The sequence below is a fragment of the Oppia nitens genome, unplaced genomic scaffold, assembly GCF_028296485.1.
Source record: "Oppia nitens isolate AA-2021 unplaced genomic scaffold, nextdenovo-longstitch-racon4-pilon3 scaffold8_pilon_pilon_pilon, whole genome shotgun sequence".
NCBI lineage: Eukaryota > Metazoa > Arthropoda > Arachnida > Sarcoptiformes > Oppiidae > Oppia > Oppia nitens.
Window position 1 is genome coordinate 1911977 of NW_026533252.1, and position 27586 is coordinate 1939562.

Sequence of the window (27586 nt, forward strand, 5' to 3'; positions counted from 1 at the left end):
TGTATATCTTATCTTATATTATATAAAATATTATATTCATAGGAATATAACAATTAGTTTTTGAAATGTCTTTAGACATAAACCCCTAGAAGTGCTGCCAAATCCATAGGTTTTGTTTATAAATAATTTTAATAAATTGTTTAATTGTTTTACTATTATTATTAAAAATTCAACACTTGTTTGTAATTTCACTAATTATGTATTAATATTATATTAAAAAGTATGTAAAATTATTAATGTATTTACATTAGTTATTTATTGTATCAATAAATAAAATAAATTTTAGTAAAAAATCTAAAATTATTTTATTAATTTTATCAACTCTACTATTAAGTTATCGGTAAATTTGGGTAAATATAAGTTATAGTTAGTATTTATATAAAAATTATTTTTCAATACAGTATAATGTAAAATTGAAATTTAATGTGGATTTGTAGGAAAAATAGTTTTAAATAATTGAAATACAATACTGTATTTCACTTGAGGTTAAATGATTGTCAGTATTAAATTTAATAACATTTATATAAATTATATGATATAAATAATTTGCTATTAATTAATTAATTATTAAATATTAAAATCATTTTTGGCAAAAATACTTTTAAAATTTATTTTTATTTACTTTAGTTAATTTTACATTTGTTTGTCAAGTATATTATTTTTATTATTATATAATTGAAACTAAATTTGCCCTTGATAACATTTATAACAATATACAGGTTAACTTATTTACATACACAAAACATATACAAAAATAAATATTAATTAAATAAATTAGTAAATTTCACTTAATTATAAATTTTTGTTAATTAATTTCATTTAATATAACAATTTATTTAACAAAAATATAAATCAAATCAATTGTTAACTTTAAGTGTTAAACATTCAAACATTAAGCGCACATAAAATGAATGATAAATAGTATTATTGAATAAAAATATAAACACAAAAACATATGACTATTGAAAACAATGTGTTATTTGAGACGTCTTTCGGCTCATTGTTTGAAATACAGACCACTATTATCGGCACCAACACTACGGTCCCGACAAGTGGCCAGTATTCACAACTTGAGTACTGACGAAACACCATCGCTGGTCACTATTGAGAAACGAGAAGAAGTTACACTTATTGGTATCAATCGGCCGACAAAAAGAAATTGTGTCAACAGAGAGACCGCCGGACAACTGTTGCGGGCATTCAATGACTTTGAGACAGATAAGACATCACCGGTAGCCGTATTGCATGGCAATGGCGGTACCTTTTGCGCCGGTTATGACCTTAAAGAGCTGTCAGAGACCAACGCCAGTCTATTGGATCAGTTCTTAGTGCGCGGACCTATGGTTTGTGTTTTTTTGACATTGATTTTTTAGATATCATTTACCGATTAATTAGTTAAACGGATTGTAATTAAAGTGCAATTAGTGATATCCTTAGGGACCGACACAGATGTTGACTACCAAACCAATTATTGGCGCTATTGATGGATACGCTGTGGCCGGCGGTCTTGAATTGGCGCTGTTGTGTGACCTCCGAGTGGTCGAAGAGAATGCAATAATGGGTTTCTTTAATCGACGCTTTGGTGTCCCACTCATCGACGGCGCCACAGTTCGTCTCCAGAGACTCATTGGTCTGTCCCGAGCCTTGGATCTCATATTAACCGGTCGCGGACTGAGCGCTAAAGAAGCGCTTGAGTTTGGATTAGCCAACAGAGTGGTAGCCGTCGGCACTGCATTAGGTCAGGCCTACAATTTGGCAAAATCTTTGGTTAAGTTTCCTCAAGAGTGTCTCAAAGCCGACAGACATTCGACATATTTTTCAGCATTTGATGGCAAGTCTATGGAAGAGTCGCTGAAATACGAGTTTGAAAACGGAAAGCCTATCATCAGTAAAGAGTCCATCGAAGGTATGGCCAATAATTGATATTTAAAATCTTAAAATATTTTTTTTGTGTGATTAGGTGCCAACAAGTTTGCCGAAAAAGGTATCGGAAAACACGGAAAGTTTGTTTTGCATAACTTTTCATACGATGTTAAAGTGACCGTATAATTGATATACAATTTTTTTGATAATAAAAATATGTTTTTTTAGTAAATAAAATATTGTGAAATTGTATTTTTTTATTTTTATTTATTTGATAATGAAATGGATATCTTTTAAATTTTGAGTTTTTAAAATGAATTCTGTTTTTTCTCAAATTATATATATTTAAAAAAAAATAAACTATTAAATTGCAGACGTGTTTTGTCTACAATTTACTGGTTATAATCGGTTGATTCAATATTTTAAAAAAAAATAAAATAAAAAATATTACGATTGATAGAAATTTTCCAATAAACACATTATTTTGAAATGAGACTAATATCAAATTTTCATGCAATTGTAATGTATTTGCCGGTAATTATAAATAAATACTATATATACTGTATATTTATAATTGTTTAGTTTATTTTATTTACTAATTTTTAAACAATATTTTGTAAGCAAAAAATAATCAAATAATTTCTTTATATAAAACTCGAAAATAAATACCGGTAATTGTTTTGTTAAATTTATAAGTTTAGATTTAAAAAATAGTAGGTAATGGTTAATAAAATAAATTATAATATTAAAAAAAAAATATATTTTTATTTCATATTTAGCATCTCTAATCTAATATAAACCCTTAATACTTTAAAATATAATTTATATCAAATTGTTTAAAAAAGTATTTTATTTATTTTATTTTTCAATAGATTAAAGTTTTTCAAATATAAATAATAAACATATTACTTTTTTTATTAATATTTGAAACATAAATTAAATAAAATCGCTTATCATTGAGGTTATCAATAATAAAGTATCATATCATTTAACTTAAATATTAAATTTAATCTAATTTTTACTATATAAAAGTTATATTATTAAATAACATTAAACCCTAATCAAGTCATATTAGTTAAGTACTGTATTTGTTAAAAAAAACTTATAAACATCTACAGTATATTTGACATTATATGATGCATAATATAGTAAATTATATAACTTTATTATTAATGTTAAAATTTTGTTTTATAATAATAAAAGATTGTTAATAAAGTACTGTATATTAAAAAGAAGTTAATTGCTAAATATGATAACAGTTATATAATATAAATTATATATTTATTAATTTAGTTAATAAATATATTTAATGTTAACCACAACACTACTAAATTATTAGTAATAAATAAATATTCATATATTATATTTTGATATTAAAATTGTATTTCAAAATTAAAATAATAAACTATTTGGTTCTAGAAAATACTGCAATATATAAAAATATTTTATGCAAATAGTCTAAAACTTATTAATAATACAAAATCAAAATGCAATATTTAATTAAATATTAAATATATTGCATTATCAAAATTTTTATTGTTTTTACATTTATCATAATTGCTAACAATTATTGCATGTTTACATTATTCAAGTATAACTTGAATTAAATTATAAATTATAATTATTTTTTAAATAAAAACCTTGTGCAAATTAATAATAATCACACCTAATTGTACTAAAATATAATAATAAATTATATATAAAATAAACAATATTTTATAATATTTAGTTTTTTGTTATTGAAAATTTGCATATTTTATTCATTTACAGACATATGATGAAAGTCAAAACAATTTTTATTATTCTTAAAAATTTATTACAATTAAATAATCATTAAATTTTCTAAAACTACACTTATAATTATTTAAGTTAAATATTATAATTATTAGTCTATGAATTCAATTGAATTTTGTTTGTTTGTTTGATTTATTTGTTAACCAATCGTCATCAAACAACTAGTGTTTAGATCATAATATTTAATAAATATATTTAATAACTAATTTTAACTGGTATTACCAATTAAATTTACTGTTTTCAATATTATAATCAATCAATAATTAACTGATTTATTTTTCTTTTAAATATATAAGAAATAATTGATAATAATTTGTAAATACTTGAACTTTATTACAATATATTTTTTTTGTTAAGCTTATGATTGAGCAACAAATGTAGTGTACTTTGAATCCCGGCTGAAGACATATACCAAAATCAAAATCATTTAATTATAAAAATAAAAGTTCAAAATACAACATAATTCTACCGATTCTTTATAATATATAAAAGTGATATTTTTAGATAAAATTAGTATAATTTGCTGACACCACTCTAATTGTATATTATTTATATAATTATGATATTATATATAATAAATTGATTGCACTAAAAAATCGGTCAAAAAAGGATCGGTTTGATACTAAAGCTATTTTTGCTTTTAAGATTAATTAACATTAATAAAACTTAACTACAACTAATACAGTATTTTTTATTTAAAAAAAATTGTGCAAAATTTGCAATCATTTTTTTAGAGATAATATATATTAATTATATTAAAGACATTAACTAATTAACAATTTAAAAAGTAACATTAATTTGACATGGAAATTCCCATTTGATTAAATATTAAATGCTTTTTATGTATTATTTTTTATAAATTGTACTTTTATAAGTTTAATTGATAAATAAATAAAAAAAAGTACAACAAATGTGTAATATGTTACATGAATTGAAATTTTATGCATTATTAAACACAATACAATATATTAATATATTTTTTTGTATAAACAATAGTTTGACAATTATTTAAAAAATATTGATCATTTATTTTATTTCAATAATAACATATTGTCATGTGTTATACTGTATTTAACATTAGCTGATAACATGATTTTTAATGGTATTATGATGTATTTAGTACAGTATATACTTGTATATTGTATAATATTGAATGAAAAAAATATATATAATTTTAAAATACTGTAAATATTTAGTTTTGCCAAAATTCTATAAATATTTTTTGATTCAATTTTCAACAATATATTTAAGTGCCAAATAAAATATACAAATAATATAAACATTTTTAAATTATGACATTTTTAAAATAAAAATCAATGGTGTAAATAATTTGTATTAATACTTCAAAACACATATATTTATGGATAATTAAATTTATATTGAATATTATTTATTTATTAATTTTTTTAAATAAATGTGATAATTATTTATTAAAATTTATAGCATACTTTCACTTTTAATTAGATTTTTTTTTTGAATAGCCTATTGAACTCTTATCATAATTTAGTCTTAATTATGATTTATAAATATTTTTATCTCAAAAAATGAATATTTAATATGTATTAAATGTATTCAACTTATCATTTCAAGTCCTTGAATGAGTTGAATATTGTCTATAACTTAAATGACATATCAGTAAAAAAATATGTTTAGAAAATCCCTTAAACAGTGATAATTGATTGACATTTTAGCAAACATAATACTACTGCATTAATAAATTATTATTATTATAAAAACAAAATAATTGCCTAACAAACAAATGAACAAGGCAAATTATTGTTGTGTCAGTTAATATATTATTTAAAAAATCAGTCATTCACTGCATGCAAACGGTGCCCAAACATGCAATTATATTTGTATATACATGTAATTCTGTATATTCACCTAAATTAGGTACACGTGAACATAGGTTGGCTTAAAACGTGATCTCAGTGTGAATATACAGCTGATATTTGGTTGAGTCATAATTGGTGGTACATCTAAATCAATATGTTTGATCTAGTTTGAATTTTATTAGTTAGTTTCTGGGCATTTTTTGGAGCTCCCGGAGCTAGTCATAGGGTATAGTTATTGTATATAGTCAGGAGAGATAAGCTTTACACTAATTGGCACATCAATAGTTTTTTATTTGTGAATATTTGGTGACTAAAATATTATAAATAAAAAAACTGATAATACTTTTATAAGTACTGTATTATTAATCAATGATATGAGACACTCGACTGTCAAGTGTCTGTTAATTTCTGGTTAATGTTTTTTTGCGACAACAATCAATAAAATACATAATATCTAAAAATATGTGTATCGACTGACTAAATACCAAATTACTAAATTGCAAAATAATATTATTGTTTTTTTAAATTTAAATTTTATTTATATTATTTTTTCTGGAAATTGTTTTTCGTCTTATTGTTTGTAATAAAATATTGTTCAAATATTTTAAAATAAAAATACATTATTCTATGTAAACTTGCAATGAATAAAAATATACAAAAAATAAAAATAAAAATATTTTGACTAAAAGTACATTTACAATGTGTATAATTGAGTTTAAAAAACAAAGTTATAATGATATTACTGGTGATTACTAGTGATGATGAGTGGTGTCCTTGAAGATTACGTAAAGGGTAGATGTTATCCACAACTCGTTTACCAATAGTATTGTTTGGGGAATCCGTTTTCAACTGTGCTGTCAATGCAATCATATTAGAGTACATACTCTCTATGCGATCAGTCGTTGAAGACATGATGATCACAGAGAAAGAGAGAGAGGCATTGAAAAGCCTGTGAATAATAATAATAATAACTCATCTAAAAAAACATAATAAAAACATATATAAACTTTGAAACACGTTATCAGATGCATGGTATGCACTGTTACGTCATCTCATGTGATAAAACAGATCATTAGGAGCTCCCAAACTATATAAGCCGTTCCCCATTCGTCTCAAACGATCAATTCTTTCACAAACTATAAACTAATAGTTTCTGAAAAGCCTTTAAATTGAGAATTATTTAAATATAAATTCTTTAACTTAAAAGTTATTATTAAAACTTTTATACATAAGAGAAAGCTATGGATTTGGTTCACGAGAACAGTATATCTGCCATTTCGGTGATTCAGAGCAGGTATTTATTCAACCATTCAATTATTTCCTCCAGAAAAGAGATTTTATCTCTGATTATAATTTAAATAAATTACTAATTCTTTGTATTTTTCTTTCATTCAAATAGTTTCACCCAACAGAAGAGTCTGATGTTTTTGTTATCCAATGTATTTGATCCGCGCTATGCCTTCCTGTTCTACAGTCCACTGATTTTCTCATTGAACCGTTACGCCGGCCGTAAGCTTATGTGGGTGGCGGTGATGGCTGAGTGGTCCAATCAGATACTCAAATGGATAATGCACGGCGAAAGACCCTATTGGTGGATACATGAAACAAATGTCTATAACAAAACTGGCGAAACACGGCTCCCGGCTATTGAACAATACTTTATGACCTGCGAAACTGGTCCGGGATCGCCATCAGGTCACGCTATGGTAACGGCGGCTGTCTGGTACATATTGATTGAGGCATTCCTCCGACAAAAAGGCACACTAACGAAACGATCAATTGTTAACCGTCTTTGTTGGTCCATTTACACCATTGGTTTGTGCGCCGTTAGTCTGTCCCGAATCTATTTGGCCGCTCACTTCCCGCATCAGTGCGCTCTGGGAATGGTCATTGGCGTTGCAGTGGCAATGCTGGTCAGTCATTTAGACACCGATAGTGTTACCCGAAAGCAATACATATGGGGCACTATTGGTCTGTTTGCATCAGCAATGGCCACCTATGCCTTACTCAAGATGATGGGTTTCAATCCAATGTGGTCGGTGGAGAGGGCACTCAAATGGTGCGCCAAACGAGAGCACATCCATTTGGATACCACACCGTTCTTCTCGATTATGCGCTACACCGGCTTCTTCCTGGGTATGGGTCTGGCCTTACACTCAAATCTATACCGTATGGCTACTAAAGATGTGTTCAGCACATCCATGAAGATCTCTGCCGCTGTACTGTCCGTTGGCTTTGCAAAGGCGACCGAATTTATTCCGATGCCTAAACATAACGTCACACTTTGCTATGCTATTGCATTCCTCATGAGTGCTGTACTTCCTTATGTCTTCATAGCAATCATACCATATATTGTCTCAAAATTTTCTCTCAAAAGTAATCAAAAAACAAAATCTAACTAATTATAAATTTTTTTATTGTATATATCAATCATTTTTGTAAATAATACATCAATCATTTCTTATATATTTTTTGTTAACAAATTAAAATTTGTGATAAAATTAAACCTGATCATTTTGAAAAATAAATAAAATGATATATTTTACAAATTATTTATTTGATTTATAAGATTATCAAATAATTTTTCTTATATTATTAATTTCTAATTATTACTACAGTAACAAACATGATATACTATAATAATTAATTGTATTATTATTATTATTACTTTTATATAATCACATTTGTTGAGTACCTGAATAATTCAAGGCTTTATTAATTTTGTTTGTTAACAATTTGTGTTATTATATTATATTGAATATATGCCTATTCGGTAAATTACACTAATTTTTATACTATAATTATCAATTTTATGATTCATAATATAAATGTTTAAAAAATAAATTGCTTTTTCAGCTTAAAATTGTCATTTAATCAAAGAAAAGTTTTAACTGATTAAATAATTAAATAAAATAAACTTTTTATTTTTAAAATGATTTTTTTCTATAACATTTTATGAGTAAATAAAAAAATGTTTATTCAGTTTTTATATCATTTTCAAATAGCAAATCAAATATCAAACATAAAATATTTCTATTATATTCTTTAAAAAAAGATTTAAAGTAAAAATATACGAATCACTATAATTGCATTGTATTTATATATTAATATTAACTAACCATTGATTTTATTAGATTCTAACTTTAAGATACCTGAGCTACAGTTGAACTCTACCTATAAATATTGTAAATACACTACAGATGATATATATGTATGTAATACATACATGCTATGTATCTACTATATGTGTATATAATTTGTAAGCATACAATATTTTCATTGTCATTATTATTTATAATATCAGATTATATTTTATAATTTCCGGTGCTTTTATTTAGGCCATTATTGAAGGGAAATACTTGTATAGTCTATATTAAATGAAAATATGATTATAAAAGATATGACTTCTTATCATTTTATTTATTAATATACAAATACTATCAGACAAACAAACAAAAAAATCTATTAAATACTGTTGAATACAATGAAAGTCATGAATGCAATAATATTCATAAATTCATATACTGTATGATTGCTATGGATTTGTTGGTTTAATATTGAATATAAAAAATTAATAATTTGGAGGATAGCATGACATTGAATTATTATCACATTTTTACTTATAAAAATAGGTATATAAATATTATGACATATTAATAATGAAATATAATATCGTGGTATTTATAAAACTAATTAATCCCTACAATTAAAATAGTTTTGTGAATTGGAAACTTTTTTTGTGTTATTTTTGATGAATGAAATAAACAATTTATTTTGTAATTAAAGTCTTTAATAATAATGATAATAATAATAAAGTCTTAATTAAACAAAACAATACCTATTAAATAATAATAATTTTAATAATATAAGTTTTATCTCATCAGAGTTTTTTTATTGCATTTGTCATATGTTTGCCGCAAAAAAATAACACAATAAACAACACATACAAGAAAATGTCATTTATTTAGCGGTTATTTAGTTGTGTTTTTTAATCATTAATTATAATCGCAAAGATTTAGATGACTTTTGTATTTTTTGTTATTATTATTATTATTACATTTAAAATTACTGTAAATATACTGTACTATATGTCTCATAAGTGTAGACAACAAATTTAAGGGAAACAACGGTTGACTACTGTTGTGATTAAATTTAATATTATTATTATTATTATTATTATAAAACTACTGTTAAAACTAAAAATATTATTTGTTTAGTCATATAGTCTCTTGTATTAAACAAAAATTTATTGCTATTATATATATATACTTTGTTTTAATTGTTTTTTTTATCTCTGGTGCTATAAAATTGTGATGTGATGTTTATATTATAAATTTTGTTAATAAATACTTGGAAAAAAAGTTTAAAACAATTGATTTTTTCAGTTAATTCAGTGAAAGCAATTTTTGGTGATATTTATATCATATCAGTCATTATTAAATTATACAATCATTTTTTTATTGTAATTTATTTAATATTGTGTGAATTGATAGTTAATAAAACAATTAATAAAACATTTACAATACAACTCCCATTTATCTGTCAAATTATGTGAATATTTTCGCATAAAATACAAATTTATTATGTGATTAGATTATTACGAGAAAAAGTGAAATATAAATCTGTAAATTATTATTGTTGTCAATACAGTAATTAATAACATATTCAGACATATATTAATAATTATTTTTTTTGCGGATTTATACAGTAGTCTACATATAAACCTATTTAACAGTTCAAATGATTCATCGATAATATTAATAATAAAGAGTAAAATATTTGTTGAAATGTACTGAAATTATTTGATTATTATTTGATATCAATTATCATAAAACTTATTTTGTGAAGTGTTTTTGAAGTCTAGAATACTTATAATAATAATAAATTATTTTTACTGTATTTTTAATAAATGTTATATTGTATTATTAAAAATATTGTTTAATTTAAATGACTTGCATGATTATTTATATTTTATTATTAATTAAAAAAAACAAATTTTGTTTAAAACATTTATTTAATGAGTCATAAAAAAATATTGTTATCTGAAACATCATTATTTATATGTCTTTGACATACAATTGTATTATTATTTTTATTTTGTTAATTTTTTCATAAATTTTTATTTCATATACAATATTAGTGTTGTGTTGTCATAAAATTGCGACTAAATTTTGAAAAATATTTGTGAGATATATTTTGGCACTCAATTAAAAGCATCAAATTGAAACAGTGATTACAATTATTACAAAAAAAATCAAAGTTATGTCAGGTAACTATCAATTATACATATAATACTGTATTATGTTTTATTTATAACACAAATATTTAGCTATACTTTTTTTTTAAAAAATGACATTAAAAGCCATATTATAATTATAGAAATTTTTTTTGAGTTATTTTAAAAATCCGGATTCATTTGTGATTTTTGGTTAGTAAGTCATTGTTATTATTTTATATACCGGTATCTTATCAGTGAATTATTATTAGTCAAGTATGTGTTACTAACCATTTTTATATTAAATGCCTTTTATATAACTGAAAATATTATATACATTTATAATATTACAATATAAACCCATATATATATACATACAGAATAATTTGAAATTCAAAATAGCGCACAAAAAAATAATAAAACAGTTAATTTGCAAACTTGTATTTGAAATTTTCATTTCATTTTATGGATTTAATTAATGACAAATATAAATAAACCACATGTACTACAGTATTGTAGTAAATATATAATAACTTATAAATTTATAATAAATATAAAAGTTTAGTAAAAGTTTAATCCTATTAACATTTTGATGAGTATTTTTCTATAAAATATTTGCAAACAAACAGATAACTGGTTATTGTGTGGCACATGATTTATATCCACATTTAAACTCAAATAATATCAATAATAATAACTTTATTAATGTTTTTTTTAATGTGAATTATATATCAAATTAATTGACTGTTAATATAATTGATAGAAAATGTCGGTCACATGTGTTCCCGATGAAGACAATTGTTTCACTTTGGACTCAATAGTCAAGGCTTTGCGCACCGGTATAGCCGAAGAACAGGTGTGGGCTGTCATTCACCAGTCATTGAGTGCACTCAAAGAAGATATCAGTCAAGACCTGGACAGTCGTTATTTCAGAAATCCCGACAAAATATATATAAAAACTAACGGATGTGTCCATACAAAGACTTGGAGTAGATTTGTGTCTCAAGACTATGACAACAGTTCTGTGTCTGTAATGACAGTCATGTCTTCATTGGCACCACTCATATACAAAGCTCTGGACTACGATTCCAATGAAAAAGAAGAAGTGTGTGTCACTAAAGAATTAGAAAACGCCTTCGAATTGTTGATGAATGAAGAGATTGATGAAGGAATCGATGAGAACGAAGAGATACAAGTTTTGAACCAATTGCTAGATATTTGTTGCAATCGTACGGATAGTGATGACCACTACCGCAGCGTTTGTCGAGCTTTGGTGGCCGAAGCTATCGAAATATCGACATTTCTGAATAAAATATCATTTGGTACCCAAAAGTTGAACCAATTGAATACTATGATCGCTGAAAACAATGAAGACAATGATGATGTTCACGTCGAAGTGTGGGCTCATCTCTGGATGAAAGTGATGCGACAGCTGAGGGATGGGACGACTCTCAAAAATATTAATACATCGCCACAACAAACGGCAGCTAATATCAAACAAAGAGAGTATGAATTGACTCCCTATGAGATGCTATTGAATGATATCAACTCAAGAAGATATTCGCTAAAAAAGGTGATAAATCTGCCGAAACGGGTGGAAAAAGACGCCCGAACTTTGATTATGGATTTTATTAGATCGCGACCACCATTGAGACCAGTATCGGAACGGGTATTGAATCCAATCGCTGAAAAAGAGAAGACACTTCACGAAAAGCTGATGAATGATATAAAACAAGAACATCATCTGAAACCAAGTCCTCAACCATTTGAAAGAAAATTTGATTCATTTCATTATATGCCACGAAAACGATTTTCATTACTAAACGAAACAGAAATATCTTCTAATAGCAGAAGATCTTCTTCTTCGTCATCGAAAAATGATTTCCAGAGGTTTTCATTTAGGAATCTATCGCTCAGAAGCGGTGCCATCAATAGGATAGCCATTCTTAAGCCGAACCCAGAGTCGACATACCAGACAACACCGCAAAGCAAACACATCCGATCGGGAGAGAAGTCGAGACGGATGTCATTTCTGGAGAAAATCTGGTTAAATATCTGGTAATAATTAAATATAGAGTTTTATTATTATTTTGTGCATAAATTTTTGATTCATTTTTTAAGCCAAAGATTTTGTTAATGTGTAATAAATTTTTAAAATAAGTATTGAATACTTATTTAATAATTTAGTTACAGTTTAATACATAATTACTGTGTATTGATTTTATTTATATTAGGGCTGATTATCGTATTTATTATATTTCACTGTATTTATTCACTGTGATAATCATGATTTTAATTAGTTAATTGTATTATAAATTTATTAATAATATCCATTGTTCACATATTTTTTAATTGCAATAATTATGATAATTGTAAACTTGTAATCACATATTTAAATGCTAATAATTTTTTTATTATTATTATTGCAAACCATATTTGTTTAATTTAGGAGAAAAAGAAAATTTTAAACAATAATTATTATCATATATTACAATATAAACTAAGTTTTTATACATTAAAAGTGTGTTTGTTTTTAAATAAAATAAAACACTAATTATTTAAATTAACATTTTGTTCAAAAAAAAAAATTAAAACTACTTTTGTGTTGACATTAATGATGTGATCAGCTCTTCGTAATTGATTTCTTCATTTTTACCGAAGTTGAGTTCGTGGACCAATTGATTCCACTCGCTGTCACTAAACTTGTCCCCCACTTGTGTTATGATTTTATTGAACTCTTTAGCCGAAATAAATCCGTTGCCATCGTTGTCGATGACTTTGAACGCTTCCCGCATCTCCTCTTCCATCTCTGTGTCTTTGATTTTGTTGGTGAATATGGAGACAAACCGATCAAATGTGACAAAACCGTTGTTATTTGTGTCCAACTGAGCGACCATTTCGTAGATGTTTTGTTCGGTAGCGACCATATTATATGATTGCATGACTTCACGGACTTCGCGGACACCAAAGTATCCGACGTTTTGTTTGTCAAACATTTTGAAAATATCTTTGTATTTGTTGTCGTCTTCTTTCTTGGTTTTCTCTTCAGTCATTTTGTTTGTTTGTTTAAAAACTCTTTTTGAATCAATTAGAAGATGAGAAACAAATTACAGCCAAAAAATAAAAATATTGCTTTATTTGAAACAATTGATGATTTTTTTTAATGAATACGACATTAATTGTCACGAAATTATAAAAATATTTAAATAATTCAAATTTGAATTACAAACTGTTGTAACGGTTTTAATCAAATCAATGATAATTAACGACTTTATAGGAAATTAACGGTAAAACCGCTTGAGTTACCATTTCATAAATAAAGACAATTATTAATCAAAATATTTTGTGTTAATATTTAGTTATGAATTAATTACAAATTACAAATTAAATACAAATATCATTCAATTTTAAAGTATTTTATTTGATTATAAAAAATACAAAAAACAAAAATTTTGACTAAAATTTAATTCATTGAATCTTCAATTGAAATCTGAGACACACTTCCACTTCTTTTTCTTTCTTTTCTCTTCACTCATCGTCACAACTCTTTCGGCTTCTCCTTCGTCTGCGACGGTGACCACCCTTTCGGCCACCAGATCGCGATCGGCCTCTTCTGGATCGGGAACGCCTTCTTCTTCTTCCGCCTCCCGAATGCTTTCTGCGACGTCTGGTCTCTACAACCTCTCCACCCGAACCTCCAGACGGAAGTGTCTTTTCTTCAGACTCGACATCGATAGCAATGGTTTTCATTTTCAGTTGATTTGAATTTTCCGATAATTTAGTTAATGTTATGAAAGATAAAATATAAATGATTTGAATTCAACCGAAACTTTGCTTTTTATATGAAGTCAACAATAAAAAGGATGTCTCGCACATCACTTCTCGAGAAATTTATTACATTTTTGTTAACGAAATATAATTTAGTATTCAATTGAATATTTTGAGAAATTATATTAATATTTTAACATTAAATCACACGAATTATTACTAAATTAATTGTAATTCACACGAGATTTCAAAATTCAAATTTGAATTACAAACTATTATAACGTCTTTAATCAAATCAAATGATAATTAACGGCTTTTTATAAGAAATTAATGATAAAACCTCTTGAGTTACCATTTCAGAGATAATTTTAAGACAAATTTTATGCCAAATATTTTTTATTTGAATATTTAATTATGAAAATTAAATACAAATATCTTTCAATTTTAAAGTATTTTATTTGAAATATAAATAAAATAAATACAAGAATTTTGATAAAAATCTATTTCATTGACTCTTCAATTGAAATCTGAGACACACTTCGTCTTCTTCTCTCTTCATTCACTGTCTTCGCTATGCTTTCGGCTTCTCCTTCGTCTGCGACGGTGACCACCCTTTCGGCCACCAGATCGCGATCGGCCTCTTCTGGATCGGGAACGCCTTCTTCTTCTTCCGCCTCCCGAATGTTTTCTGCGACGTCTGGTCTCTACAACCTCTCCACCCGAACCTCCAGACGGAAGTGTCTTTTCTTCAGACTCGACATCGATAGCAATGGTTTTCATTTTCAGTTGATATTGAATTTTGGGATAATTTTGTCAAACAAAATGAGAGATAAAATATAAATGATTTGAATTCAACCGAAAATTTGCTTTTTATACGAACACAACAATACAGTCAATGAGACATCTCTTCTCGAAATATTTTTAATATTTTTTTATGTAATAAAATGTTTTAAAAACTAAATATAATATTCAATTGAATATTCTATATTATTTTGATATTACCATTTACTTATTACCAAAACTGATTTAATCATAAATTATATTTAGTTTAAAATCAAATGCTATTTATATCTGTATCAATAAAGTGATGTCTAAACCATATCTATTTCTACTTTTGATGACAACATTGTATTTAATTAATGGACAAAATGATACCTCAAATAACAGTTTAATAACATCCACTGATAATTCAAATGATGATAAAACCAATACTACTGTAACTACTGGATCCATGACTGAGACAACAGTAGTTAACACACAATCAGATACAATGACAAAAAGCACTGTTTTTACTAAATCAATGAAAACCACTGTTAAACTAACGACTGGTGTTAACGACGATGACAACAAACTATGGACTGTCCTAATGGTTATACTGGTCTTAGCTCTGATAGTGTCGACAGGCATATGCTTTCTCTATTGTTATATCACTAAACAAAATATTAAAAGTATGAAAATATGCCATTTTTAAATTTTATATAATCTTATTGTTATTATTAATTAATTTATAATTTATTTAAATGATATCCAGACGATAGAGAAGAAAAGGAAGAAAGTGAACGTCGTTTGCGGCAAAAGAACAGAGAAGAGTCACTTCTTTTGAGGACAAGTCCTAAAATTCTATCGCAAACACCAATTGGCGATCAAAACAAAAATAATAATAAAATTCAATCTCCGGTTAACAATAAAGACGTAATCAATAGTCAGAAGTCACCCATAATAGCAGTCAATGCATCGGTAGATCAGAAAAACACTAATAAGATCGGAGCTGAAGAAGTGAAACATGAAATGACTGACTTTAATGAATTACAGGAACAGTTAACGACAAGAAGTGAAACAAATAGTGATATACAAGACTCGGATAAATCTAAAGACCAAAACAATGTCGACAAACCAGAGAAGACAAGTCATGATAATGCAAACTAATTGTATGATAAAAGTGTTCAATAATTTTATTATCCAATTATTTGTTTTTTAATTTAATATTTTATATTTAAGTTTAACTAAATTTAAAAATTAATATACATGTATATTATCTTTACAATTATTGTGTCAATACATTGGTAATAAAAAGATATTTTAGTTAATTATAGATTGTATCGCATTTATACAGTACCTGTAAATTGTAGACAATTATTAATTTGGAAAAAATTAATAATATATTTATTTGTATCTAAAAATTACTCATAAGTTATAATTTATAATTTTTGATATCCATAACCTTTATTTGTGAATATTTATTAATTTTATGATAAATTTAATATTTTATAAGTTATATTAATAAATAAACAATAACACTGTAATTATAAATATTTATATACAGTATTTAACATATGAGAAACATAGTTACTATCAATATTAGTATAATAGTACTAAATAATAATAAATATCAATTGAAATAATTTTAATTTTTAATTTTAATATAATATTTAGTAAATGTATAGATATATGAATCAAAATACAGTATATGTAGCAAAAAAACTAATGATAAGAAATGTTGTCAGAGATATTAGAGTTTAAATTTTTTTATATATATATTATATCTTTCATTAAAATTGAGTAATATTTGAGTTGTCAAAGGAAACTACAAAATAAATATAAATACTTTATTATAAAAATTATATATTTTTATAATATTTATTTTTAAAATGTAAATATAATTGAAAATCAAATATAAATGTCGATAAAATAACTTCTAATTTAATGACATATTAGCAAAAATCACAATAAGTATAAATTAACTCTTATTTTTGTAATACATATTATGATTATATTTTGTTGTTAACCATATAAATAAAAAAAGTCTATTAAACTATCGATGTTTATAACCAATTGTCAATATATCATATAATTTGCTTATTATTTATATTAAAAAATATTGTTAAATGTTTTCATACAAGAAGAGGTCGAGCCTTACATCCAGTGGTGATTCAACTGAAGAGTCGGTAAAGACGATGGCCTCGACAGCGAATCGGCCATTTCTGGCCATTTCGATGCAATTGGAGTCATCGGCCCGTGAGATACACGAGACGTTTGAACACTTATACGACGAGAACATTCAAAACGCTGCTGAGGCTGACCTTCAAGAGTACACGTCTGTGGCATTACATCTCTGCAAACGCAAAGTCCTAAAGCCGTACTTCCGATTGCTTGCAGTGTTGGGTTGGCGACCAATAGTATATCCGATAGCACCCGAAGTGACATTTACGGCAAAGGTGTTCAATGTATTATACACGACAATTGTCATACTAGTCATCGTTGTTGGCTATGTCCTACAGTATGCCTCCTGTTTTCGACAGGACGGCTATCCGCCATATCATAGCGAGGCCAGCGATCATCTGATTGATGACTCGCACAAGTGGTCCACTCCATACAAATTGTGGTATAAAACTCATAATAATGAAGACTATTCTTCGACGACAAAATGGCCAAACAATTACACGACAGCTACCACTGAGCTATCATTACTCACCCGAAGACACACCGGTGACAACTCGTTGAAATGTTCGGGAAATTTCATTAGTCTTTATCTGATCCCTGATTTGTTGCATTTGTTTGCCTATCTCTTTGTCTTGCATTTGATGAGAACTCCGGAGAGTGAATGTCTTCATAATCTTCTGGAGCGCGCCTTTCTTCAGTCCACACGAATCAATGGCTGGTTTATCGCCCAAAAGAAATTGGTTCAGACGTTGCGTAGATTTCTCTGGTTGGGCGTCACTTGGGTGACCATCTCAGTGATCGGCCATACCGTACACATAACAGTGTTCCAAGAGATCTGTTTCACTTGGATGGAGCCAAACAACGAAACTGTGGTTAAAATAATGACAGTTTTCACCATATTTTCGTTGACTTGGAATGACATCATATGTGCCGCTATTGTCATCAGTTATTCAGTGCACTGTCAGCTAAACATCTCATATATTAACAATTTGGTGTCCGGTGTGCGTGAAAAGCGTATTGACTTTCAGGTACTAATAGTATTACTTTCCTAATCAACTGTATGTTAGCTGAAGTCATACTAAGCACAGGTAGTTTTTGTTTTTTATTTACCGGTAACTGTTTTTTTTATTAATACAGGAGTTCAGCAAAAGGACGGGTGAATCGCGCAAATTCATCGACTATCTGAACTCAGAGCAGGCACTGGGAGTCGCCCTTTTGATTATCAATTTTGGCTGTCGTGCAGTTGTAGCCATATTTGGACTGTTGACACAACAAGTTGTCGTTACCAATGACCTGAAGATAGCTGTGATGGTTTTAATCTCGTCATTACTCTGGTTTACATTACTCAGTGTACCCATTGTTCAAGCCGTCCGACTGACCAATTGTTGTCACGATTTGAGACGATTGGGACACGAACTTAGATCGCGACCGTTCGGCTATCAGGAGACCACTCAAGAGGACTTGGATTCTCTTCTTCTCTATACCTGTAATATCAAAATGGAGGCCAAAATGTTGAACATACCTATCCGGGCATCCGGTGTGGCCTCGATCCTAGTGATCACAATGTTTTTAGTGCTATTTTTAGGTCAAATTAATTTTGTCAAATTTTAGACAATAATATAATTTTTAAACTAACTCATCATACAGTATACAGGTATTTATATACAAATATTTATATTATTATATATATTTATATACCAAAAAAAATGAGATAACAAAACACTAATCAATTAATTGTTTTCGTAATATATTTTTATTAACCTTAATTTTATTTTGCATTTTAACATTATATTAATATTTTATATTTTGATTTTTTTGTGTATAATAATTCTGTATAAACTCATAACATGTATTAAATAAAATAACAATTATTATTAAAAGTGATGATTGAAATTAAGCGATGAAAAGTGGTTTTTCTTTCTGCAGTCCTCTTATTTGCAGTCCTTATAGTCAGCGGCGGTATATTGCGTAAGAGTTCTCTTGGCATCGTCTGTGCATTTGGTCAGTTGAATCTGATTGGCTCTGACCTTATTGGCGGCAATATCTCCGGGGATCCATTTATTGGCACAATCGGCACATTTGATTGGATTGCCGTTAAGTGTAACAGTTGTGCGACGATTAGCTCTCAAAAGATCCTGAAATACTTTGTCTGTTAACTTAGTCACTCCGTTGTCGGATAAATCCAACGCAACGGACAGCTTCTGGCGTACGATATGTGCAAAAGTTGTGGCCAATAGGTTCTCGTCTTTGAAACCGTTGTCACTGAGTATCAATCGGATCGGTTCGTACTGAATAGCATCTTCGCCAAAGCTCAGTGCATCGACTTCCAGACCAGTGGCCAGTTTGTTGTGCGCCAAGTTTATGGACAGTGGTCGCCGAAGTGGCCAAAAGATGTTGTTCGGCAACAGTGTCAGCGCATTGTTAGACAAATCAACTTCTGTCAGTTCAATGTTGTTGTGGTATTCAGACGAAAACTCGTCGGATTCCAATCGTTTGATTTTATTGCCGCTTAAGACAATCCTCTGAAGATTGTCCGACTGGGCGAATGTGTCGCGCGGGAAGTCTTCGATGTCATTACCGCCCAAATTGACAAATCGGAGACTTTTGAGACCAAGAAATAGATTGGAGTCAACCGTTTTGCTTAGGTTGTTGTTGACCAGATCCAGATACACCAGATCGGGAAAGTTGCCCAATGAGACACTGGAGATCGGATTGCTATTGAATTTGGCGAAAGTCTTCAATACTAACTTTCCAAATATCTGTTTTTTAGTGAAAAAACATATCAATATAACTATAACTAATAAAATAAACTTTTATATCAATTATTAGAAGACAATTTGATGATTACCTCAGTGGTAACTTTGGTCACTTTGGTATTGTAAAGTTCAAGACCATCAAATTCTTTCTGGTAATCAGATCTCGATTTGTCGATTGTAGCCAATACTTTGGCCAACACATCGTTGGTCACCGACGGACCCTCGCATCGGATCTGATTAGTTAAACAAACACAGGGTGTGATATCACTGTCCTTAACATTTGGACAGTCGGCATACACTGAGACCAGTAGTAATGCAAATGTGAATAAACCTATTGACATACAAATATAGAAATGTATAGTTAATTATATAAAATGTTTAAACATTAAATAATTATTAATACCTTTAAGTGAAAACATTTTCAACTTTTTTTTATTGGAAAATGTTATTAAAAGTTAATATTTCATATATTTATATATCAATATATATAGTGTATTGAAAGCGACATTAATCTGATTTGAAGTACAAATTTAGATCAAACCAATTGAATTAATTTGGCACATATTGTATTTTATTTGCTTATTAAAAAATAATTGTACAATCACTACATATATTGACATTTTAATCCAACAATTGTTTGCTTATCTTATTATTGGTTTCAATGATACTGACATAATTATATTGATTGTATAGTACTATATATTAAATCACAGTTTATTTATTCATATTTATGAAATGAAATTGATAAATTTATTTTATAATGCTAGACAAAATGATAATTTGCACTATATTTAATTTATAATTTAAATAGTATAATACAATATTTTTTTGTTAATTATTATAAATGTTAGTTTAAAATTAAATTATCAATAATAAATTGATCAAATAAATGTACTAAATATAGTGCCATATTATAAATAATTATTGGATACTAATGTATAAACAATAACTGAGAAAATTATTGTCAAAAATAATAAATTTTAAATATTTTTAAGTATAAGTATTTTTGCCATAAATTTGATAAAATATCAGTAATTTGTTGAATATTATTTTGAAGATTTTACTAATCATCATTTTAAACTATTAAATTATTATTATTAAATTTTAAAAGAGTAAATTCATATTAAGCGTATTTTATGATTGAAATAATTAACAAAAAATCTATCAATCACTGTCTATAATAGCTTGATTAAGTTAACATTAGAAACTTACCTATTTCAAACTATTGATCATTTTATCATTATATACTAATATTATTTCTAATATACAGATTTGGTTTTATCGTGTATAACAAAACTATTAAGTGTTTATTATTAAATTTATTATTAATATATTTTCTAATATAATTTATGTATTATTTTGATAAGTTTGCAATAAATACTTACCTTATAATGTTTTATAAAAGTTATAATACACTTATTTTTAATTTTTATTAATTAAAATATGCTAGTTTTTGAAATACAAATTATTGTTACTATAATTACTTTTAAAGTTTTACAGTATTTATTAATTATAATAATAAAATACAAAAATGAATTACTTATTTTTATAATTTTAAAAAACTAATTTACAACTAAAGATTACTTACAAATAATAATATTACTGTAGATCATAATATAAATATACAATATAATAATTTTTTCAATATTTATGAGCTCATGAAATCAAAATAAAATTTAAATGTTTTTTTAACAACTATTATTACACAATGTATTTAACTAATGAATCAATTGTTATATTCTTTGTATTTGTATTTTTCATTGATATCTTATATGCCATCACTCCATGCGATAATGATTTTACATTAGATTCAATAGCCTTAGCAAAAATAAAATCTAATCCAAAAAATGATAATTTTTTACTAATATTATTCATGTCTCATAAGCAAACTTATTGGCTTCGGTTTGATTTTTTCGGCCAAAATGTCCAGCAATTGCCAATAGGTATGTCCAAAGTGGACGCCGCCTTCTTCTTGGACGCACACAATTGTTCTGATCCTTCATCTGATCTCATAGTCATCGATGACAACAAATACGGTGAATATTCGATGAAAACAATGAACTGGACTGTAAATAAACTGATCGCTGATAACAAGTTTTTAAATAAAATATTGGAACCGATCAGTGATAACATGAAAATTGATGCCATCACTGAATTATCGCCAAACAAGTTGATTGTCTTCAGAGATAGTAACTACAGAATTGCTGAATGGAAGTCCATATGTGATGCCATTAATGGTGAAGATATCAAACTTTATCCATTTGTTAAGTCAAGCGATTTGTTTGACAACAAATCAATTGATTCAGCGATGGTTTATACAATCGATGATAATAAACATATCAATTATACTTTATTTATTACAAGTGATAATAACTACAGGGAATTAAATATTAAATCTAATGATGTAAAACCAAATGGGGAACTGATAGCAGAATTAGGACCTCTCAAACATCTGAAAAATGCTTTTATTTGTTTCTCCGAAGACATTCAATCAGTAAATACATCGATAACTATACAAATGGCTTCACCTGAAGCTGATGGTGCGGTTCTTCCCACTCATGAGTTACAACAAACTATCGGTACTTCAAGCGAACAGTCTATTAGTCCTTATTCGGCAATTTTTGCGGCATTTGTTTTAATAATAATTATAATCATTGCACTCGTAATAGTTATACCAAAAGATAAATATATTATTTAATATTTTTTTCCAAATACTTTGTATAAATAAAAAAATATATTTAATTAAATTTCAAATTAAATTGTCCAGTTACTTTTACTTATAGTAATCATTAATTTATTTATTAAGAAAAAATATTTATATATTTAATCATAATATATTTAATGTAGAAATCTATAAATGCTACATATTCTGTATATATATATTGCATTTACTAAATTAAAACAAAAAATAATTATAGATTAGAAATAATAATAGTTATAAATATAACTTATAATATAATTTGAAGTCAAATCGCGTGCAAATCAATAGAATTATGATTTTTGAATGGAATTGACTTTTTTTTGAATGAATTTTAGATTTAAAATATATGTTAAAAACAAAGTTATCGTTGAATTCAATTAGTTGTCATTGCATTAAATCTTTCGTCTAATTGTTTGCTAATTTTATTTTGTTGATCACAAAATTTTTTTAGCACAAAAGTTAACATTAAAGCAATGAGTGATATAAATAGCGGTTCCAATGGAGTGATTGTTGAGATAATACACATATCGGACGTCCCAACGGACGACCACTCAAACAATGGTTGTATTGAAACAAATCAATTGAACCGAAATGATTGGCAAATAAAAAAGGGAAAAGAGTTGCAATCAATTATCAGAAAATTAAATAACATTAAGTTTGCGTCACTCGAGTTAACCGCTTTGGCCAACAGTACTGACAAAAACTATTACGAAGATGAATGGGTTTCCAGATATACGGCTCAATTGATTCTCGAAAAAAACAACAGTTTGTGTCTGAAGAAAGCGATGGCAAACATTTGTACCGAAAGCCGACTCAAACAGACCTGGTTTTCAATTGCCGACGAAACTTATAAGTGGTTTATAAACTCAAAGTCAAACACAAACACTACAAACAATAACTCAGAAAATGAATTGATTGAAACATTTGATGTAAAATCATTCAAATTGGGAACTCTTATTGATTTAACTCAATTCATCAAACATTACGACAGCACTGATCGCAATCACTTTAACAGCAAAGTTCATGTGGCCAGAGATGACTTGACCGTCGAGTTTCATCACTGCCGCAAATTCATGACAATCAGGTTTCGGGTGACCAGCGGTGGCAACAATAAGAAGTCTTTTACAAACATTCGCTACAAATTCGAGTTCGACTATTCGTCCTTTGAGTCGATAGTTATGTCCACTGAACTCAATTCAATTAAACTATACATTAATGTCAATCACCCGCCGATACTATATATGGTTGAAAATGATAGCAAAGTTTACAACAACAACAACAACACGTCTTTGTCACCAAACAAACGAAACAAATATCCAAAACAAACACTTAGAGAACAGTTCGACAACTTTGTCGGTATTCATACGGACGAGACATCCAATGCAATCAATTGGATTCGTGACAATCAATTGTACGGATTGTCCGCACAAATCATTGGCAAAAGTAATGTTTTTGTCATAGAGTTGCCAAATATGAGACAATCGTTGGCAGAATTTGCCAACAAATTTAAATACAGCGAACCATTGGATCCGTATTATTGTGTCTATAATATCAAAAAATTGACTCAAATTCCTATATATTTCGCACACATTAGTGAACACATTAGTGTTAATAATAGAGAAATTGATTACTTATTGAATACAAATAACATTAAACTGCCGTTTAATGTCAGATATGCTTATGAGTCAGTCTTTTCTCACACATTTCAAGCATCCGATGAACTATTCTTTAAGTTTGAAACAATTAATTTTATGGAAAAATGTGAACAATTGGCCAAAACTGATCCAAAGACTATTGAGGAAACATTGTTTCAAATATCAGCCATTATTGACAGCAAATCAATATTTCGTGTATTAATAGCTTTAGAAAAGATCTTCAGTCAACTGAAACAGAAAAAGCAAAACAAAACAGAAGAAGAATTGGATATCAAGTCGTTTAGCGCTGAGATTCAAGAGATCCGTCGATGCATTTTAACGCCCACTCGTCTGCTTCTTCTGCCGCCACAACCAATACTAAAGAGTCGTTTTATAGTCAACTCAGAGCCCGACTATACTTTGAGATTAACTATAAGAGAGGATAATTTGAATGCATTAAGTTTTTCAGTTGTCAGAAGTGGTTCCCGAGAAAATCAAATAAATTTTATTAAACGAATTGTCAAAACACCGCTAATAAATGGTATCAAAATTGGTGAAAGAGTTTTCCAGTTTGTCGGCAGTTCTTCGAGTCAGTTGAGAGACAACGGAATGATTTTGTATGCAAAGGATAGCTGTTGTCGAACTGCTCATACATTTCGTGAATCAGTTGGAGATATGAGTAAAATACGAAAAAATGTTCCCAAATATGTGGCCCGACTCGGACTGGTCTTCTCACAGGCCATGACTCACATAAGTATTGATAATAATACAAAAATAGATGTCTTTCCAGACATTGAGGGCTCTTTGAAACCAGACTACAGAAACAGTCAATTACTAACCAAAGAACGATATGTTTTCTCTGATGGCATTGGAATGGTTTCCGAAGAAATAGCCGAAAAAGTCTATAAACAGTTGCCATTTGATTGCATTCATAGGCCGTCAGCGATGCAAATAAGGTTTGGCGGATGTAAAGGCATGCTTGTGGTCAACACTAAGCTTAAGGGAAAACATATTATATTTAGAGAAAGTATGAAAAAGTATGATTCAACAGACAGATCATTGGGTATATTGAAGTTGTCGGCCCCGCGAGCCGTTTACCTCAACCGACCACTTATCTCACTATTGGAACAGTTGTCAGTTGAGCCGAAAATCTTTATGGAAATGTTAAACGAAAATCTTAAAAGTTTAGCCAATTCTCTGGTCTGCGAGGCGTCGGCTATGAGTTTATTGCAAAATGAAAGCACTCTTTGTTTACCGTATGAAAAGTTACTAACAGTCGGCACATCATTCCTAACGGAACCCATATTTAGACAAATTCTTGATTGTCTAATACCTCACAGAATTAAAGAACTCAAATCAAAGGCCAGAATTAAAATGCCAATCAATAGGGGAAGGATTGCATTTGGAGTACTCGATGAAACTGGAACTCTAGATTATGGACAGGTATTCGCAAAGTTGTCTCATGTAGACAAAGATGGTGTGGCCACCGGTCAATACTTTATATTAGACGGAGAGGTTATGGTAACCAAATTTCCGTGTCTACATCCCGGAGATATCAGAAAACTAACAGCAGTTAACATACCAGCATTGGGTCACATCAGAGATTGTCTTGTATTTCCAGCTAAAGGTCCGCGACCTCATTCAGATGAAATGGCCGGAAGTGACTTAGATGGCGATGAATATGCACTCTTCTGGAACACAGATATTATATTTAAGGGACAGAATATGTCTCCAATGCATTTCCCGACCGGAAAATCACATGAATTAGACCATAAAGCAGAAGTCGAAGACATTCTTGACTTTTATTGCGAGTATTTATTGAGTAATAACGTCGGACTTCTAGCAAATGCTTATCTGGCAAACGCTGATTCACAAAGAGATGGCATATTTTCCAATGTCTGCATGAGTTTAGGTCAGACTAAACTAAACATAACTGAAAATATAGAAATTAAAATAATTTTTTTTTTTGAAAAATATTTATATAGCTTTGAAATATTGTATGGCATTAGATTTTGCAAAGACAGGAATTGTGGAACCAATTAATTGGTTTGTAAATTGATTTTTTTTTTAATATAAATATAATTATTTCTAATTATTTATTATTTTTATTTCTTAATCTGTTAACAAATAATAATAATTTTAATCTTTAAAATATTGTTTCGATACTATTATATTAATGGTAGAGATTTGCACTCATATTCGTATTAATTGTTTTATTTTATATTTATGAATATTAGGAAAGAAAAGTCTAAGAAATATCCAGATTTTATGGAGAAAATTGACGCAAAAAAGACATATCAGTCCACTAGAGTGTTGGGTCAACTCTACCGAAAATGTTGCGCTTTCGAGACAAGTATTCAAACTAAGATTCAACTGGAAATCGATGCCAAACCTAATCCTAGATTTATTTTGGAGGGTAAGTCATAATATCATATTAACTAATAGTTTTAATTTAAATAATTTGTTTCAAAAGGATGGCAAAAATATGAAGAGTCGGCAAAAAAAGCATTTATAATCTATAGAAACAAAGTTCGCTATTTATTGAATCGCTTCCGAGTGGCCAACGAAGCAATACTACTGAGCGGTACCTTTACTAAGACATGTCGTTATACTAATGGCAGGACTGAAATCAATGATATTCACGAATTACTCGAGTCATTGGTCGGCAAATTGTTTGAACAATTTAAACAACGTTTTCAATTAGAGTCGCAAATGGACTCAATCGATGACCAGAAGCTGCGGGCGTCGGCGTGGTATATGATTGCCTACCAAATCAATGATAGCATCACTCAATTAAGCAATAGGTTCTATGGTTTTGCTTTTACTATTAGTGAACAGTTATGCAAAATAGTCGACACAATTGACATTAATGGCAACACTGGATGTCAACCCTATAACTGTAATTGCAATTCTCATCTTTTTCAACAATATATGACTGATCTCAAACATCACATTTGATTTACGTTTAGTATTATTTAGTAGTTATTAAATTTTTGTTATATTTATTAAATAATAATTATTTATTACTTATAAATATTGTATTGTATTGTATATAAAGAATGCGTTTTTTAGATTTATTA

General features: G+C 27.9%; 8 protein-coding genes across 8 annotated transcripts; 6 read left to right on the forward strand and 2 right to left on the reverse strand.

Moving 5' to 3' along the window:
- The first annotated feature begins 932 nt into the window (after nt 1–932).
- LOC128964235 (uncharacterized) lies at nt 933–2049 on the forward strand. Its single transcript, XM_054310801.1, has 3 exons — nt 933–1343; nt 1438–1906; nt 1961–2049. The coding sequence occupies exons 1-3, from the start codon at nt 972–974 to the stop codon at nt 2047–2049; spliced, it is 930 nt and encodes a 309-aa protein (XP_054166776.1). The 5' UTR covers nt 933–971.
- A 4539-nt stretch (nt 2050–6588) lies between these two features.
- On the forward strand, nt 6589–7996 carry LOC128964234 (glucose-6-phosphatase 2-like). Its single transcript, XM_054310800.1, has 2 exons — nt 6589–6786; nt 6892–7996. Exons 1-2 carry the CDS (start codon nt 6734–6736, stop codon nt 7892–7894), a joined length of 1056 nt encoding a protein of 351 aa, XP_054166775.1. The 5' UTR covers nt 6589–6733; the 3' UTR covers nt 7895–7996.
- A 2632-nt stretch (nt 7997–10628) lies between these two features.
- LOC128964228 (protein spire homolog 1-like) lies at nt 10629–12938 on the forward strand. The gene is made up of 2 exons (XM_054310792.1): nt 10629–10761; nt 11471–12938. Exon 2 carries the CDS (start codon nt 11474–11476, stop codon nt 12767–12769), a length of 1296 nt encoding a protein of 431 aa, XP_054166767.1. The 5' UTR covers nt 10629–10761; nt 11471–11473; the 3' UTR covers nt 12770–12938.
- A 363-nt stretch (nt 12939–13301) lies between these two features.
- Nucleotides 13302–13850, reverse strand: LOC128964136 (calmodulin-like). The gene has a single exon (XM_054310696.1). The coding sequence runs from the start codon at nt 13758–13760 to the stop codon at nt 13302–13304; it is 459 nt and encodes a 152-aa protein (XP_054166671.1). The 5' UTR covers nt 13761–13850.
- Nucleotides 13851–15562: 1712 nt separating this feature from the next.
- Nucleotides 15563–16401, forward strand: LOC128964137 (uncharacterized). The gene is made up of 2 exons (XM_054310697.1): nt 15563–15923; nt 16007–16401. Exons 1-2 carry the CDS (start codon nt 15563–15565, stop codon nt 16399–16401), a joined length of 756 nt encoding a protein of 251 aa, XP_054166672.1.
- An 881-nt stretch (nt 16402–17282) lies between these two features.
- LOC128964225 (uncharacterized) lies at nt 17283–19056 on the forward strand. The gene is made up of 2 exons (XM_054310788.1): nt 17283–18443; nt 18553–19056. The coding sequence occupies exons 1-2, from the start codon at nt 17361–17363 to the stop codon at nt 19024–19026; spliced, it is 1557 nt and encodes a 518-aa protein (XP_054166763.1). The 5' UTR covers nt 17283–17360; the 3' UTR covers nt 19027–19056.
- A 135-nt stretch (nt 19057–19191) lies between these two features.
- LOC128964233 (leucine-rich repeat-containing protein let-4-like) lies at nt 19192–20636 on the reverse strand. Its single transcript, XM_054310798.1, has 3 exons — nt 20575–20636; nt 20264–20502; nt 19192–20174 (listed from the first exon to the last, which is right to left on the reverse strand). Exons 1-3 carry the CDS (start codon nt 20588–20590, stop codon nt 19347–19349), a joined length of 1083 nt encoding a protein of 360 aa, XP_054166773.1. The 5' UTR covers nt 20591–20636; the 3' UTR covers nt 19192–19346.
- A 2575-nt stretch (nt 20637–23211) lies between these two features.
- Nucleotides 23212–27464, forward strand: LOC128964138 (uncharacterized). The gene is made up of 4 exons (XM_054310698.1): nt 23212–26418; nt 26492–26552; nt 26744–26922; nt 26980–27464. The coding sequence occupies exons 1-4, from the start codon at nt 23346–23348 to the stop codon at nt 27462–27464; spliced, it is 3798 nt and encodes a 1265-aa protein (XP_054166673.1). The 5' UTR covers nt 23212–23345.
- The last annotated feature ends 122 nt before the right edge of the window (nt 27465–27586 follow it).